At 48.7% G+C, this 18,236-nt stretch overlaps 1 protein-coding gene across 1 annotated transcript in view; it reads right to left on the reverse strand.

Annotated features, from left to right (window-relative positions):
• The window catches only part of ZNF282 (zinc finger protein 282), a 30,632-nt gene extending 18,313 nt beyond the window's left edge, over positions 1 to 12,319 (reverse strand). The window contains exons 1-2 of the mRNA XM_032245113.1: positions 12,010 to 12,319; positions 8,855 to 9,274 (exon numbers count right to left, since the gene is read on the reverse strand). Of these exons, the coding sequence (XP_032101004.1) occupies positions 8,855 to 9,274; positions 12,010 to 12,174 (585 nt within the window). The 5' untranslated portion in view covers positions 12,175 to 12,319. The remainder of the gene's footprint in view (positions 1 to 8,854; positions 9,275 to 12,009) is intronic.
• Between the last annotated feature and the right edge of the window lie 5,917 nt (positions 12,320 to 18,236).

Below are 18,236 nucleotides of genomic sequence, written 5' to 3' on the forward strand. Positions count from 1 at the left end.
ACCACCAATTCATACCGCTGTCTCATGGCAGCTTCAGAAGCTTCTTGTTGGTCTCTTGCTGACACCTTGCTATGCTCCCCAGGAGGCTTGTTTCAAACGTTACATTCTCCCAGACCTGTAAGTGACCTCCCACATCTGTCTGTCTTTGATCTCAGGTAGGCGCCAGCAAGCTCCTTCCTTGCCCCTCTCCTTGTCAAATCCAAGGCTGCTGGTATGTGGCCTTCACCTGTCCTCCACCCCCTGCCTGTGAATCTTAATCCAAACAATCCTTCCTCATCTACATTGACAGTTTCTCCCTCTCCACCAGCTCCTGCCCTTCAGGGTCATTCCAACCTCAGAAAAACCTTCCCTCAACGCTGCTCCCTCTGCTCACTCTGCCGTCCCACTTCACTGGGAACTTCTGGAGACACACATTCTGTTTTCCCCTCTTCATGATCTACTCATTCTTTACCCCTTAGACTCTGCCTCTGTACCCTCCATTGTCTGAAACCACACCCTGGAAGATCATCAGCGACCTTCTGTTGAAATCCTCACCATTTCTGATCTCTTTAAAAGGTCAGATCGTCTTTCTAGAATTTTCTCTTGCTTGGTTCCCTTAACTATGTTGCCTCCTGTCCATCTGGCACAGGTCTTCTTTACTTTTTCCTCTTCCTCCCCCAAGATCAAGACTCTGTCCTCACCCTTTCCTGTTTCTTCACTTTTCCCTTGGCAATTTCATTCTTTTCACTTCAGCCGTTATTACTTTGCAAATGACACCGTTCAACTTTCCTTGCTCCCTTCAAAGTTCCACAGGCTTCAGAGTAGCTCCATTTAATCATCTTTAAGTACCTCAGACTAAATGCATTTAAAGCCAGGTTCACTATCTTTTTTTTTTCTTTTTCTTTTTTTTTTTTTTTGTGAGACAGGTTCTCCCTCTATCACCCAGGCTCAAGTGCAGTAGCAGGATCTCAGCTCACTGCAGCCTGGACCTCCTGGGCTCAAGTGATCCTCCCACCTCAGCCTCCCAAGTATCTGGGGCTACAGGTGTGGGCCATTGTGCCCAGCTAATTTATAAATTTTTTTTATAGAGATGGGGATCCCACCAGGTTGCCCAGGCTGTTCTCAAACTCTTGGACTCAAGTGACTCTCTTGCTTCAGCTCCCTAAGTACTGGGATCCAGGCTTGAGCCACTTTGCCTGGCCCGGGTCCATTACATTTTCGAACATCCCAACTCTTCTCCCTCACTTCACCAGTTCTGTGGAGGAGTAAAACTCTGGAATCATATTCTTACCACTACAAACAGACACCACTTTTAAAAAACTTCACTGTGAGCCATGTGCAGTGGCTCATGCCAGGAATTCCAGCACTTGGGGAGGCTGAATGGATTACTTGAGATCAGGAGTTTGAGACCAGCCTGGTCAACATGGTGAAACCCCGTCTCTACTAAAAGTACAAAAATTAGCCGGGTGTGGTGGTGGGTACCTGTAGTCCCAGATACTTGGGAGGCTGAGGCTAAAGCAGAATTGCTTGAACCCAGGAGGTGGAGGTGGCAGTGAGCCGAGATGGCACCACTGCACTCCAGCCTGAGTGACAGAGCAGGACTCCATCTCAAAAAAAAAAACAAGCTTCACTGTAACAGGATGCAGCAGAAATCCGTGACATAGTCTGAGACTGCAGGGAGCCTATGGTCTAGCTGGATAGAAAAGAATATCCATAAATTAGCTATGACTCAATCAATCAACAGATACAACAGAATCCAGCAGGCATAAAGGATCTGGAACACTGTGCTTTCTTCAATCTGACAGATGAAGAGAATGCATCTAGCTTGCCCAAGAGTGCACGAATTATAACTCTGCTAGCAAGATTAATTACATTCTTGTGGTGTTCTATGGTTGTGGTGGTCCTTAATTAGGTCTAGTCTTAACTAACTGAGAGACTGAGGTAAAAGGATTGTAGAAGAATATGTCCACAAATTCTTTGACAGTTTCTTTTTTTTGAGATGGAGTCTCACTCTGTCACCCAGGTGGGAGCACAGTGGCTCAATCTTGGCTCACTGTAACCTCTCTGCCTCCCGGGTTCAAGTGATTCTCCTGCCTCAACCTCCTGAGTAGCTGGGATTACAGGTGCCCACTACCACACATGGCTAATTTTTGTATTTTCAGTAGAGACAGGGTTTCACCATTTGGTCAGGCTAATCTTGAACTCCTGACCTTGTGATTAGGCCACCTCAGCCTCCCAAAGTGCTGGAATTACAGACATGAGCCACTGTACCCGGCTGACAGTCTTTTCAATAGGTAGAGCCCAATTCTTCTCCCCTTCAGTGTGGGCAAGATTTGGTGACTTGCTTCTAACAAATCAATGAAGAAGTGAGAGTGTGGACCTTCTGAGACTAGGTCATAAAAGACACTGCATCTTCCATCTTGGTCACTCCCTCTTGGCTCACTCCCTATGGGGAGGGCTGGCTGCTAAGCTATGAGGATGCTCAAGCAGTCCTAGGGAGAGGTCCACTATGAGGAACCGAGGCCTCCCACCACGGCCAAGTGAGTGAGCCATGCTGGAATCAGGCTTTCCAGCCCCAGTCAAGCCTTCAGATAACTGCTGTGCCATTCAACAGTGTGAGTGTGATCTTATGGGACTCTGAGCCAGAACCACTCACCTAAGGGGCTCCCCAATTCCTGACCCACAGGAACAGTGAGATGATAAATAATTATCTTTTTAGGCTAGGCTGCTATGTTTTGGGGTAGTTATATAGCAACAGGTAACTAACACAATAATCTACAAAATGTTTTCCCACAAACAAAATTAATCCTCACAACTCCATGAAGTAAGCATATTATCATCTTCATTTTATTGATAATGACCCAGAAACTCAGATAAACCAGCTGGGAATTTACTCAATTGTTTATACTTCACCTCCTTCAAAAGAGGAATTGAGGAGGCTCAGAAACAACGAAAACCACTTTTGACCAATGACAGGAAGACCAGTATAAGCAGGCCTCATGCAGTGGCTCAGCCTATAATCCCGGCACTTTGGGAAGCCCAGGCAGGAAGACAGCTTGAACCCAGAAGTTCAAGACCAACCTCGGCAACATATTAAGACCCTGTCACTACAAAAAATAAAACTAAATCAAAAACTTAACTGGTTGTGGTGGCATGTGCCTGTAGTCCTGACTGAGAGACTGAGGTGGAAAAATTGCTTGAGCCCAGGCGTTCAAGGCTGTATGAGCTATGATTGTACAACTGTACTCCAGCCTGGAAGACAATGTGAGACCGTCCCAAAAAACTAAAAAACAAAACCAGTGTGTAGCCAAGTGAGGATTTAAATCCAAGCTCTCTGATTGCAGACCCTAAAACCATTTCACTATTCCATAAGAGCTTTTGTCAAGTCAAGTCTCCTCTAATGCCTAATCCAACGCACAGAACACATCACAGTGCTACACAAAGATATGAGTTGAGACACACAGTATAGACAAAAGGGCAGTGTGTACGAAGATGCTGATTGTGCTAGACAAGCGACATATGCAAAACCATCCTAAAAACCAGCCTCTGTGGCTGCAGTGCCAGGAAGTGTTTTGCAGAGGAGCCAGAGCCACTGTTACAACTAAGTTCTGTGAAGCCTCAGTATGCAATGTCAAACAACTCCTCTGGCAAAGTCACTGGGTTGGTTGCCTCAGCAGACAGAGACATACAAGACCCGGTCCCTGCCAGGAAGCTGTTAGCTCTCCAGTTGGAGGGAGGCACTCCAGAAACATTTTTGGCATACCAGCCAAAAGCCAGGTACCGTTCCAGGCATACGGATACAGCAGACAACCAAGCAGAACCTACACTCTGGTTGGGGAAAACCGACCGAGAAGACAAAAAAGGAATATTATATTTAACAATAATCTCTTTTTTTTTTTTTTTGACATGGAGTCTCACTCTGTCACCCAGGCTGGAGTGCAGTGGTGCAATCTCAGCTCACTGCAACCTCTGCCTCCTGGGTTCAAGCAATTCTCCTGCCTCAGCCTCCTGAGTAGCTGGGATTACAGGTACCCACCACCATGCCTGGCTAATTTTTTCATATTTTTAGTAGAGATGGCGTTTCACCATCTTGGCCAGGCTTGTCTTGAACTTCTCACCTCGGGATCCACCCGACTTGGCCTCCCAAAGTGCTGGGATTACAGGCATGAGCCACCACACCCAACCAAGAATAATATCTTAAAGCCAGGCACAGTGGCTCACGCCTGTAATCCCAACACTTTGGGAGGCTGAGGTGGATGGATCACTTGAGGTCAGGCATTTGAGACCAGCCTGGACAACATGGTAAAACCCCATCTCTACTAAAAAATACAAAAGTTAGGCCGGGCACAGTGGCTCATGCCTGTAATTCCCGCACTTTGGGAGGCCAAGGTGGGAGGATCATGAGATCAGGAGATTGAGACCATCCTGGCCAACTCGGTGAAACCCTGTCTCTACTAAAAATACAAAAAGTAGACGGGCGTGGTGGCGCACACCTGTAGTTCCAGTTATTCAGGAGGCTGAGGCAGAAGATTCGCTTGAACCCAGGAGGCAGAGGTTGCAATGAGCAGAGATCGAACCACTGCACTCCAGCCTGGCAACAGAACGAGACTCCGTCTCAAAAAAAAAAAGAAAAATACAAAAATTAGCTGGGCATGGTAGTGCATGTCTGTAATCCCAACTACTCAGGAGGATGAGGCAGGAGAATCACTTGAACCTGGGAAGCAGAGGTTGCAATGGGCCAAGATTGCACCACTGCACTCCAGCCTGGGCAACAGAGCTAGACTGTCTCATTTAAAAAAAAAAGAAAAAAAAAAAAAAAAAAAAAGAACATTTTAAATATTTAAGATGCCAATGGCAAAAGTGCTTTAGAGTAATTTTGAGTAGGGGCAGGGAGAAGAGCATGCTGGAGGGATGTGATTCTTTTATATAGGATGGCCATGGAAGGGCACGCTGAAAAAGTCATACCTGAGCAGACCCTGATGGAAGAGGGGGCGAAGACAGCTATGCAGATATTCAGGACAGGAACTTCTCAGTCCCTGAGCTGGGGGTGCGTATGGTGTGCTGGCAGAGCAGCACAGATGGGAGCGGGCAGGAGGGAGTGGATGGAGAGGAGAGGAGGTCAGAGAGGCAGGGGAAGAGAGCGCAGGCCATAAACAGACATGGGTTTTTATTCTAATCAGATGGGAAGCCATTTGGGAGCTTTTTTTTGGTTTTTTTGAGACATTCTCGCTCTGTCATCCAGGCTGGAGTGCAGTGGCATGATCTCAACTCACTGCAGCCTCCACCTCCCAGGTTCAAGAGATTCTTGTGCCTCTGCCTCCTGAGTAGCTGGGATTACAGGTGCCCGCCACCACGACCAGCTAATTTTTGTATTATTAGTAGAGACGGGGTTTCACCATGTTGGCTAGTCTTAAACTCCTGACCTCAAGTGCGCCACCTCCCTCAGCCTTCTTCCAAAGTACTGGGGTTACGGGCATGAGCCACTCTGCCCGGCTATTTGGGAGGTTTAAGCAGAAGTGTGATGTGACTGCTTCACATTTTCAACGGATCACTCTGGCTGCAGTGTTGAGATAGACTATATGGGTGGGGGGACAAGGATGAAGACAAGGACACCCAGCAGGAGGCCATGGCACAAATCAGATGAAAGACGATGGTGCCGAAGATCAGACGATGGCATGGGAGTGGAGGTGGCGAGGAGTGGCCAGCTCATGGATATATTTTGAAGAAAAATCGGATGGTATTTATTAATAGATTAGAAGTAGAGCATGAGAGAGGGGGGAGACAAGTAGGACTCCAAGGTTTTGGCCTGAGCACTCGAAAGGAGGGAACCATCCGTCATCAACGGCGATGAGGACTTCAGGTAGAACAGGTCTCAGGCAAGAGATCCGCAGTTCACTTTGGTCATGTTAAATCCAAGAGATTTACTGACATTCAAATGAATTAATAGGTAGGAATGTGAATCTGGCATTCCAGAAAGAAAGCTGGGCAAGATATAGAAAGAAAGGGGTGCTGGAGGAAAAGAATCTATTTGGAAGGTGACAGCGTAGACTGCTTTCAATCCTGTGAGAACAGCTGGGCTTGGTGGCTCACACCTGTAATCCTAGCACTTTGGGAGACCAAAGCAGGAGGATCACCTGAGGTCAGGAGTTCAAGACCAGGCTGGCCAACATGGTAAAACCCCGTCTCTACTAAAAGTGAAAACAATTAGCCGGGCATGGTGGCGGGTGCCTGTAATCCCAGCTACTCAGGAGGCTGAGGCAGGAGAATCACTTGAACCCAGGAGGCAGAGGTTGCAGTGAGCCAAGATAAAACCACTGTACTCCAGCCTGGGCGACGAGAACAAGGCTCCTTCTCAAAAAAAAAAAAGACTGTGAAATAGGATGCAGTCATGAAGAAGGAGAGTGAATAATGAGCAAAAGGCCAAGATTGAGCTCTGGCCCACTCCATGCATTAGGAAGTTGACAAAAGGAGGTGAAATCGGCAAACAGTGAGATAGAGTAGCTGGTGAGGTAGGAAAAAATCAACAGAGAGAGGTGTCCCAGAAGCCACGGCAAGGCATTTCAAGGAGAGAGTGGTCACTTACACACAACACTGCTGACGGGGCAGGGAAAATGAAGACTAAGAGGTGACCACTGGCTGTAACCCCACGAGCATCATTAGTAAGCAAAGGCCTTGTAAATATGTAGGGCATACTTGGGAGAAGAAAATAGAAAAAAAAAAAAGTAAGCAAAATCCTGATCAGAGTGCATTCCAGAGAGAAAGATCCAGTTACCAATCAACTGGAATACTGAGAATAGAGGAACATGTTAAATGAGACCACAGGGGACGCAATCAGCAGAATCCAGACAGTGAGATGCTAACAGGACAGATGGCCCAATTCTTCCAGATAAACTGAAAGGAAAAATAATAGACGGAGGAGATGCCTGCAGATTAAAAAAGACTTAAGAGACATCTCAAACATAATATGCGGACGATATTTAAATCCTAATTGAAACAAAAATCTTTTTTAAAAAAAACAGAGGGCCAGGCATGGTAGCTCACGCCTGTAATCCCAGCATTTTGGGAGGCTGAGGCTGGTGGATCATGAGGTCAGGAGTTCAAGACCAGCCTGGCCAAGATGGTGAAACCCCGTCTATATGAAAAATAAAAAAAGTTAGCTGGGCGTGATGGCACATGCCTGTAGTCCCAGCTACTTGGGAGGCTGAGACAGAAGAATCAGCTGAACCTAGGAGGTGGAGGTAGCAGTGAGCCAAGATCAAGCCACTGCACTCCAGCCTGGGCGACAGAGTAAGACTCTGTCCAAAAAAAAAAAATGGAGGGGGATAAAAAAAGAAAACAAAATAAAAAATGGAAACAACTAAAAATCTAATCATTGTCTAGATGGTGATCTAGGCTCAAGCTTTTACTATGGTAATGGTGGTAATAACATTGAGGTTATCACTTAAAAAAAAAAAAAAGTCCTTACTTTTTAAGCCAATACTGAAATATTTGCAAAGGAAATGACTGATTTCTGGGGTTTGCTTCAAAATAAAATGGGAATGGGGAAGTGGGCAGGGATTTAGGTGAAACTAGATTGGCCAAGAATTGACAGCTAATGAAGTTGGATGGTGGGTACATGGGGGCCCATTATACTATTCTATCTACTTTTCCTTGAATATTTTATAATAAAGAGAAGGGGAAACGGGAGGGAAGGAGAAAATGGGGAAGAAAGAATTGGGGATAAGTACAGACAACACTTTCAAGGGATCCTGCTCTAAAGAGGAATGGAGAAATGAGGCACCAATACAGGAGGATGCAGGGCCCAGGGAGGTTTTCTGTTAGAGATGGAGAGCAGGACAGAACAGCCACATGCCGGTGGGAACGGCCGAGCAGAAAGAGTAGAGCTGATGACTCAGAGGAGAAAGGAAAGAGATGCTCCTGGGATGGGCAGGGGACATCAAGCCACAGGAACAAGGGAAAGCAGAACCTGTGGCCACCGAGCAGCAGATGGAAGAACAAGCTGGCTGCATGCGAACGCCTCGTCTGAGTGACTCCGTTCTCTCCGTGAAATGAAAAGCAGCACCGAGGATCCGAGAGGAAAGCAGGAGAGGAAACGGAATAAGAAATAGAGCGTGCATTCCGAACTTGAAGAAGGGTCCCCCTGAGGTCAGTGACCATGACTTGAGAGCAACCCCAGGCAGCCTGATTTGAGATGTGACTCCAGCCACATTCAGATGGGCATACACCAAGACAGCCAATGACACATGGTCGCTGGTAGGTGTCAAGTGGGAAAACCAAGGAGTGAAGAGCTGCAGAAACTTGCCGACAACCAGGCAACTCAAAGGGGTCTGGGGACAAGAGCAAAGGGTCCAAGACGGAAATGCAGAGTCTGTGGGGAATGAGTGGAGGTGAACCTTGCTGGGGTAGAATGTTCAAGACCAGGTTGTTTAAGTGGAGACAGGCCCTAAGAAGACACTGAGGCTGGGCGCGGCGGCTCATGCCTGTAATCCCAGCATTTTGGGAGGCTGGGGTGGGCAGATCACCTGAGGTCAGAAGTTCGAGACCAGCCTGACCAACATGGAGAAACCCCCTCTCTACTAAAAATACAAAATTAGCTGGGCGTGGTGGTGCATGCCTGTAATCCCAGCCACTTGGGAGGCTGAGGCAGGGGAATCACTTGAACCCGGGAGGCAGAGGCTGCAGTGAGCCTATATCGTGCCATTGCACTCCAGCCTGGGCATTAAGAGTGAAACTTCATCTCAAAAAAAAAAGAAGGCATTGAAATTGGATAACAGGAAGCCAGAGTTTATGAGAAGGGCTGACAAAATGAAATCAAGGATTTTATTCACCTATACTATTCCTCATCTCCATCCCTGCCCTGGGGACCGCCACATACCTTGGGGGCCTCCCCCTTGCTACCCGGGGGCAGCCGCAGGACCCAGAAGTTCCTGTTGCGCAGCAGGTTCTCCAGGTTCTCCAGCCGCCTCTGCAGCAGCCCGTACTCCTGCAGCAGGGTCCCCAGCATGGCCCACTTGCTCTCCATGTGGTTCCCAAATTCCACAGCTGTCTTTTCACAGTCGGCCAGCTTCTTCTCAGCTGTTCCCGTGCGCCCCTCCAGGTTCAGCAGTTGGCTGGCCTGGGCATCCACCTTCCTCTCCACAGCCTGGATGGCAGCCACCACGGTCCAGAGTGAGATCTCTGCTGTGGGCAACTGGGGCTCTCGCATCATGCGGTCGGGGAAGACAGGTGCCCTATCCGGAAAGGGTGGGAACTGAAAAGGCATTGGCCGCCGGGCGTCCATGTCCCATTCTTGAGCCTGTTATGCAGAGGGAGAAAGTGATAACCCGGGATGAGACCTTGCATGAGTGGGAGGAAGTCAGCTGGGAACAAGGGTCAAGTAATCAAATGCTATACAGTGTCTTTCTTCTGCCAAGCCCCTGTACCTTGGGCTATACTAATGCTCCCAGCAATAGCTACCCACCCAGCTACCCAACTCACCACTCTCCCATCTCCTGCCTAGGTTGAGTCAGTCTGGTCACTAGTTGACCTTTAGCAAGTTACGGCTGTGACCCCTGCCTAAAATGTCACAGGCCACTTTCTTTTTTTAAAAAAAAAAAACAGGGTTTCACCATATTGGTCAGGCTGGTCCCGAACTCCTAACCTCAGGTGATCTGCCCGCCTCAGCCTCCCAAAGTGCTGGGATTACAGGCGTGAGCCATCGCACCCGGCCACTTTCTTTCTTTGAATAGACCAACTCATTTCTTCCAGGGCTAGGCTTAATGATGACCTTCGTATTTGCCTAGTGTTTTATGTTTCCAAGAACTTTGATGTAAGTTATCTGACGCTAATCTTCCCAGCAATCTCTCAGCAGGTTAGGGCAAGAATGATGATCTCTGCTTTAAAGATGATGAAACTGAGGCACAGGGGGGCGTCTGGTCACTCTGCAGCGCCTCCCTGCACTGCCAGCTGGAGCAGCTCTAGGTGCTGCAGATAACAAAAAACACATTTCTGGTGAGGCAAAGTGGCTCACACCTTCCCAGCACTTTGGGAGGCCAGGGCAGGCAGCTCACTTGAGCTCAGGAGTTCAAGACCAGCCTGGCCAACATGGTGAAACCCTGTCTCTACTAAAAACACAAAAATTAGCCAGGCAGGGTGGTGGGCTCCTGTAATCCCAGCTACCTGGGAGGCTGAGGCAGGAAAATTGCTTGAACCTGGGAAGTGGAGGTGGTAGTGAGCTGAGATGGCGCCACGGCACTCCAGTCTGGGTGGCAGAGCAAGACTCTGTCTCAGAACAAACAAACAAAAAAAAAACCCACCACATTCCCACCAGGGCTGCGGTGAAGGGAAAGACCAGAGAGCCCAAACTAGGGCAGAAAAGCAGCTCCCCTCCCCCATATACAACCATTGTTTCATAAATATTTTCCAAAATGAAAATAGGTTCACTAAAAAGGGTCACTCATTAGAGGTGAAAAGGGGATGTCCCTCACGCCCAAGAGAACTAAGAGAGAAACTCCTCCAGGACCCCTCCTTGCTTCCTGAGGAAGGGGTACCCCATGGCCTGGAGACTCCCCCTTTTATCTTCCAGCACAGAGCCCTCACTCCGGAAAGGTAGGCTAATAGGTGCAAATTGGGAGCTGAGCCCTGTGGCTAAGGGGGACCAGTTGAGGGTGGTGACAGACAGTTCACTGGTCATCTAGGACCCGGTGTCAGACTCAGGGCTCACTGGACTGCATAGGCTGGGAACCGACTCTCCTTCACACCTGGGACAGGAGGAGGTGTCATCTTCTGTCCTCCCGATGGCTGCTGAAGAGGCCCCTCAGGCTGGTAAAAGGGGAGGCCTGCTGCTTGAGGCAATCTGGACATGCCAGCCCCACTCTGACTCAGAGCAGCAGCAATGGCCACACAGTCCCCAATGGCCACACAGTCCCAACTTCCTGAGACCTGCTCTGGGACAGGGCAGAGTGCAGAGCACAGCGGAGAGCAGGGTCCTAGGATCGCCAGGCCCTGCTGAGTAAGAGGCGCTGGTATTTCCATCAAAAGCATCCATTCCTCCATCACGGAGGCTCCACTCCACCCTAGCCCACAGAAGGGGACAGGGTCGACAGCTGAAGTTAAGAAAGTCCTGGGACCAGTTTAGTTTTCTCAGGTTTGAAGACCTAACTCTGAAAATGATCAAACACAGCACAGCAGCTCCTGGCTCCTTCGTTAGCACCCAGCTGAGAGGCCGGTGGTGAGCAGAGGGGCTCTTGAGGAGCCCTGGCCCAGGGTCGGCCCAGGCTCTTCCCTGGGGAAGCTCTCAGGCCTCTCTGAGGATCCACCTCCCCTGGTTTTATACCCAATTCTGAAGCATTGGTTCTGCTCACGGAGATCATGGATGGAGCCTGTGCTACTCCCACCCGGCAGAGACCTGAGCTCTTGGACGAGGCGAGGACTCAGGAGTCTTAAAAGCTGCCCAGGCCATTCCAACCTGAGGCCAAGTTTGCCAACCGCAGGAAAGACCCCACAGTCACCTCTCCAAGGCCCCTTTCCTGGCTCACACTCGATGCAGGAGAAAAGTGAATTACTCATTACACTTGGTGAAAGGTGGCAGTCAAACATTTTAAAAATCTCTTCGTCAAACTGGCCACCGCGTAAACACGGACGAGGCATTCACTCCTGCGGCCGGGCGGAAGCACTGCCCTCGAAGCCCTCCGCCGGCCGGGCGCGAAGGGAGCCCCGGGCCCCGGCTCGGCGACTGGGTCAGGGCTCCGCCGGGTCCCGGAAAGGGCGGTCCCCGCCCCCGCACCGCACTCGGGGCCTCCGCACTCGGGCCCGGAGATCGCTGCTCCGCGCCGCGCGGGCCAGGCCTGCCGCTCCGGGCCTGCGTCGGGCCCGCTCCGCCCTGCCTGCCGCGCAGCCCGGCCGTGCCCCGCCCGCCTCGGGCCTCGTCTCGGCGCGGGCGCGGGGAGGGCGCCGCGAGGCTCCCGGAGGACGGTGCGGCCCGGTCCCGCGGCCCAGCCCGCGCCCCGCCCCCACGGCAGCGCGGCCATGGCGCCGGCGGGGCTCTCCCACCTGCATGGGCGGCATTCCCTCGGCCATTTCCCCGCGCAGCGCCGGCTCCTGGTGGCAGACCTCCTCCGGGGGCAGAGCCTGGGCCCAGCTCCAGCTCCCGCTGTCCAGCCCCAGGCCCTGGATGCCCAGCTGCTGAGGCTGCGGCCGTGTTGACACAAACTGCATCCTGGGAGTGCTGTTCCCCGCTCGGGCCGGCCAGGGAGAAGAAGAACGTTTTCCAGGCGCCTTCCCCCTCGCCGGGGCCGGACAGCTCCATCTACAGCCCGTAGGAGCAAACAGTCCCCTTCGGCGGCGCTCCCCGCCCCTCCGCAGCCCGCGCGCCAGCCAATAGCCTCGGAGCTCCTGCCCGCCTGCGGGGAACGGCCGGGGCCACTCCCGGGCTGGGGCCGCCGCCGCCCCAAAGCTGAGAGGCGGCGGCTTGGCCCAAAGGTCAGGCCCCCTCAGTCTGGGATGGCCGACCTTAAAGTCCCAAACTATGTGAGGACCTGGACTGTGGGCTTGATTTCTGTTAATTCTGCCAATGTATTGGGCATCCCGGGAGAAAACAGTGCCTGACCCTTTTGAAAATTTTGCAAGAGTCATTCTGTCTTCAGACACTTTCTTCTGGCCTTCTGCCTTCCCTCATTCCTTTGCAGACTTTACCCCCTACTCCCTTTCCTCCCAATCCAGATTTACCTGGACCCATCCTAAAGCTTTTGCACTGTTATGGATGACAGAGAAGGGATTCGTGCTAAGGTGTCAAAAGAGGGCTGAGCTCTTTCTCCCAAGTAAGGTGCAGTGCATTTTAACAGTGGCCTCTTCAAATACCTTGAAATTGGGTTGGGAGTGGTGCCTCACACCTGTAATCTCAGCACTTTGAGCACTTTGAGAGGCTGAAGCGGGAGGATGGCTTGAGCCCAGAAGTTTGAGACCAGCCTGAGAAACACATTGACACCTGGTCCCTACAAAAAATAAAAATCAGCCGGGCGCGATGGCTCACGTCTGTAATCCCAGTACTTTGGGAGGCTGAGGCAGGTGGATCACCTGAAGTCAGGAGTTCAAGACCAGCCTGGCCATGGTGAAACCCTGTCTGTACTAAAAATACAACAAAATTAGCCAGGCATAGTGGTGTAGGCCTATAATCCCAGCTAATCTGGAGGCTGCGGCAGGAGAAGCGCTTCAACCTCGGAGGCGGAGGTTGCAGTGAGCCAAGATTGTGTCAGTGCACTCCAGCCTCGGTGACAGAGCAAGATTCCATCTCAAAATAAATAAATAAATAAATGAAAATTAGCCCGGCATGGTGGCTCATGCCTGTAGTCCTAGTTACTTGGGAGGCTAAGGTTGAAGGTTGCAGTGAGCCATGACTGTACCATTGCACTCCAGCTTGGATGACATAGCAAAGATCCTGTGTCAAATAAATAAATAAACTTTTAAATTGGGTAGGCATGGTAGCTCACACCTGTAATCCCAACATTTTGGAGGCCAAAATGTTTAAGGCTGACGCCAGTAGTTCACCAGCTGTATCACCAGCCTGGGTGACACAGCAAGACCCTTTCTCTACAAACAACACCCTTTAAGGACAGGTCAATGTCACTTTGAAACATCAGGCCAGGTCAGAGGAGGAACTAGGGACAGGCCAGTGTAAGCTGATGAAGATGAAGGAGGGGAAAATTCATTCAGTCATTCTGAATTTATTTATTGAACATCTACTGTGTGCCAGGTGCTGTTTAGGAAGAGGGTGAGCTTTGCAGGTACATACACCTGAGCTTAAAATCCCAAAATCAGCACTCACTAGCTATGACTTTGAGCAATTTATTTAACTTCTCTGAGCCTCAGTCATTCTATTCATATATAAATGAAGAAAATAATGCCAACTCTACTCTATTTTAATGTTGTAAAATTAGATAAGAATCGTGCCTGGCACATAGTGAGCAATTCTGCAAAGACAGTTACCCCTCAAAGGTGTTTTTGTAATCATCCTCAAAATAGTATTTACTTTGTTTTCCTAAAGGACCAGTCCCTGTCTTGTTAAGGAAGAGATCTCTAAGGCTCATCACCCCGTGCAGAGGCAGACCTGCTGGTACCTTTGATTTCCACTGCATTTTGTAAAATAAGGGACATTATTGGCCTATGTGAGACATATACTTAGAGGGCCATATTCAGAAGAACAGTTATCAAGTACTTTCTCTGCTAGGTACACTTCCAGGATACAGAAATGAGTACTTCACAGACTTAAGATTATCCTCAAGGATCTTACAGGCTGGTAGAGGCCATGCTCCCAGAAATCAGTGGTTTCCTTCCCTGTTTCCTGGCCCTGATTGTAAATATCACGTTCACTTTTATTAGAGGAACCAGGCAGTTCCAGTCTGAAAAGCTCTAGGCAAATTAATTTCCACCAGAACACATCTTCTGCACTATAGATTATCGACTCTTTTTCCTAGAAGTGATAAAGGGAGGACTAGGTTAGTCCCAGACATTTATGCTATCTTTTCAGCATAAAGCCTTTAAAATGACTTCCCTTCCTAAGCACTTAACTAGTTATAATGATGTCCCTTGTTACACAATAAGACATCACTGTATGTGTCTGCTTCACAGTTTTCCTTCAAGAGGGTGGATTTTCATGCAGCCATCAACACTTTCACGCTTTGTGACCAGAGTAGTAGCTCAGAGCTAGAGGTCCCATTCATGGTTTGTTGTTGTTGTTGTCATTGTCATCATCGTTTTTTGTTTGTTTTTGAGACAGAATCTTGCACTGTTGCCCAGACTAGAGTGCAGTGGCACCATCTCAGCTCACTGCAACCTCCCCCTCCTGGGTTCACGCAATTCTCCTGCCTCAGCTTCCCAAGTAGCTGGGATTACAGGTACACACTACCACACCCAGCTAATTTTTTGTATTTTTAGTAGAGATGGGGTTTCACTATGTTGGCCAGATTGGTCTCGAACTCCTGACCTCGTGATCTGCCTGCCTCAGCCTCCCAAAGTGCTGGGATTACAGGTGTGAGCCACCGCGCCTGGCCTCATTGTTAAGATATATGCGCAAAGCTTCTCAACTCAAACAGAATTTAAATGCACAGGTTTTTTGTACTAGCGTTATTTTATAACCACCAAGCCTAGCAACCACAGGCTATAAAAGGTCATAGTGGCTACCAGCAGGAGGGCAGTGAAGGGAGTGATTAAGGAGAACTTCCCAGAAGGAAAACAAGCAGGGAATGAGGAGGAAGCTGCTGTAGCTGCACAGGCTATGGGCCCAGTTATAGGTCCTCCCATGATCAACGGGCTGATGAGACAGAGAGATACCCAAGAGTGAGAGAGATCCTGAATTGGGAGAGGTATCCAGTCATAAGACTGGTTTCCAGAAATCACTGGGTAACTAGGAGACAGTTATCTCACATCCTGAGGAGCAGAATGAGTAACTGGATCAAGTGGATTATAAATGCCAAGTATATGGCATAGTTAATACACGTTTCTTGTTAGGAAAGGACCGGGCCTGGCCCCTCAATCTCTCAGGTGGGAACTAACTGCTTTTCATCCCCTCCCCTAGGAATTCTATTGTTACTGCTCTGGACAGGATATTTGAAGTGATGGATGCTGAGCTAAAGAATACAGGAGAGGGGATGCATCAACACCGGAACATTTATGTCTACTATCCTAAAGATTTCTGGTGCTCTGCGTCTTTTCAACAACTACAATAAAGCTTTATTTGAGGAACAAAATTTCTAGACTTGCTGTTAGCTAAGAGAAGGGGTAACAAAATTTGCACTCCTATCTTGGTTTTTTGCCCCATACCTAATTTAATGAGCAGGCTACAAACTGCCAATGCAGTCAGCAGGATAGGGAAAGGAAGGCAGCTCAGCTGCTCAGGCTTCCTCCCCCACTGGCATGTCCTTGGTCACAGCTTTCCACCTCCATTGCAACCTCCACCTCCTGGGTTCAAGCAATTCTCCTGCCTCAGCCTCCCGAGTAGCTGGGACTACAGGCTCGTGCCACCACATCAAGCTAATTTTTGTATTTTTAGTAGAGATGGTCTGGATCTCTTTATCTCATGATCTGCCCACCTTATCCTCCCAAGGTGTTGGGATTACAGGCACGAGCCACCGCATGCCCAGCCGCTCCCCAGGTTATTCTAAAAGTTCAGCCAAAAACAAGCCAGGCACCTAAGAGGTGGAGGTTGCAGTGAGCCAAGATCATGTCACTGCACTCTAGCCTGGGCGACAGAGCAAGATTGTCTCAAAAAATAAAATAAAATAAAAATACAAAAGAAACTAGTGCAACAGAATCTTCCTGCTACTCCTCATCTCCTTGTCTTGGCCCCACAAGATCATCTGGGAAAATAAACATCCTAAACGACTACTTGCTTGGCTAATAACATAAATATGATTGGTGTAATTATTCTTGTTTTTATCCTGCTCTTTGCTCACTGAGGGTGGCTTGTAGGTACTGTCTTATACAATTTTTTAAAATTATAAACTCAAGGCCAAGAACTGACCTGATGTACATAATGTACATCCTTAATTCTGAATCCTGCTGGTTTAGTCAACTCTCTCCAGTAACGTGCTTGTCTTCCTGATGTTATGATTCTTCCTATACATAAAAGTGGTTAACAAAAGTTGCTGATAGAACTCAATATACTATACATGTAAACCTAATATTGTTGGCATTAAATTTTGTTTTTCATCTCTTTCCATGCATACTTCCACTTCTGCTATTATTCCCCAAATTGCAACCTTGGGCTAGCTTTTCATCACAGGCAGGCAAACTGTAAACAAACTACTGCCTTTTTTTTTTTTTTTTTTTTTTAGCACAATCACAGCTCATTGCAGCCTCAACCTCCTGGGCTGAAGGGATTCTCCCACCTCAGCCTCCAAGTAGCTGAGACTATAGGCATGTGCCACCACACCTAGCGTTTTACTTTTTAATTTTTTGGTAGAGACAGGGTCTCACTATGTTGCTCAGGCTAGTCTCAAACTCCTGGGCTCAAATGATGCTCCTGCCTCGGCCTCCCAAAGTGGTGGGATAACATGACTGAGCCATCACACCCAGTGTCTGCCCAGTCTTGAATGAAGAGAAGCATCAATATGACCCAGGATATTGTTTAACTAGCTAAAAAGTAATTCTCCTGCAACTACTATATAAACACTATCTTCTTATGAGGTCATTATCCTGCCTCAGTCTCCCGAGTAGCTGGGATTACAGGCGCCTGCCACCATGCTCGGCTAATTTTTGTATTTGTAGTAGAGATGGGGTTTCACCATGTTGGCCAGGCTAGTCTCAAACTACTGACCTCAGGTGATCCACCCACCTCAGCCTCCCAAAGTGCTGGGATTACAGAAATGAGCCACCGCGCCCAGCTACTCAATGAGGTTTTATCAAATATTTTATTTGAAAAACCTGGCGATTTTTGAGAGCACTGCATCACACTGTTTTTGAGGCATCTCTGGGCTGTAACTGTCTTCTTTGATGGGAGTTGGTTTTCAGGGTGATTTTTTTTTTTTTTTGAAGAGGCAATTTAATTGACCAAGTTGAGAAAAGTCATTGTGTATATGTGTATACATTATATGATTGTGGCCAGAATTACTCATTTAAAAAGAAACTAAAACAAGGCCAGAAGGGAGGAATAACATCCTAGAAAGTGACAAATGACTCCTGCAAGATACATACACAGAAACTTCCAGGTCCTTTCTGGAAGAAACAATATGCTCTGGCCCGTGATACTGCTTACAAAGTAGAAACAGAGATTCTATCCTGGCAGCACTAGAAATGCTATACTTTGTCACATTTGCCCATTCCCAAGTTACAAGGCCCACAGAACCCAGTGTAGGACCTTCCCCCGCCAACTCCAGCTGACTGAAACAGGATGAGCACGTAACCCGGGGCAGCCAATGCAAGTGTTGGCTAGAAACTTCTGTGGCCTGGCAGATTCCCCACTGTTGAATCTGAAGTAAGAAAAACCAAGAGAGGTGGGTGGATCACTTGAGGTAAGGAGTTCAAGATCAGCCTGGCCAACATGGTGAAATCCTGTGTCTGCTAAAAATACAAAATCTTAGCTGGGCATGGTGGCCGGCGCCTGTAATCCCAGCTACCCGGGAGGCTGAGGCAGGAGAATCACTTGGACCTGGGAGGCAGAGGTTGATGTGAGCTGAGATCATGCCACCGCATTCCAGCCTGGGCAAGAGTAAAACTCCGTCTCAAAAAAAACAAAGAAAAGAACGAAGAGGCCAAGAGAAATCAGAGTCAGATGACATCATGGC

The sequence above is a fragment of the Sapajus apella genome, unplaced genomic scaffold (genome assembly GCF_009761245.1).
Source record: "Sapajus apella isolate SASKATOON/1434 unplaced genomic scaffold, GSC_monkey_1.0 scaffold56, whole genome shotgun sequence".
NCBI lineage: Eukaryota > Metazoa > Chordata > Mammalia > Primates > Cebidae > Sapajus > Sapajus apella.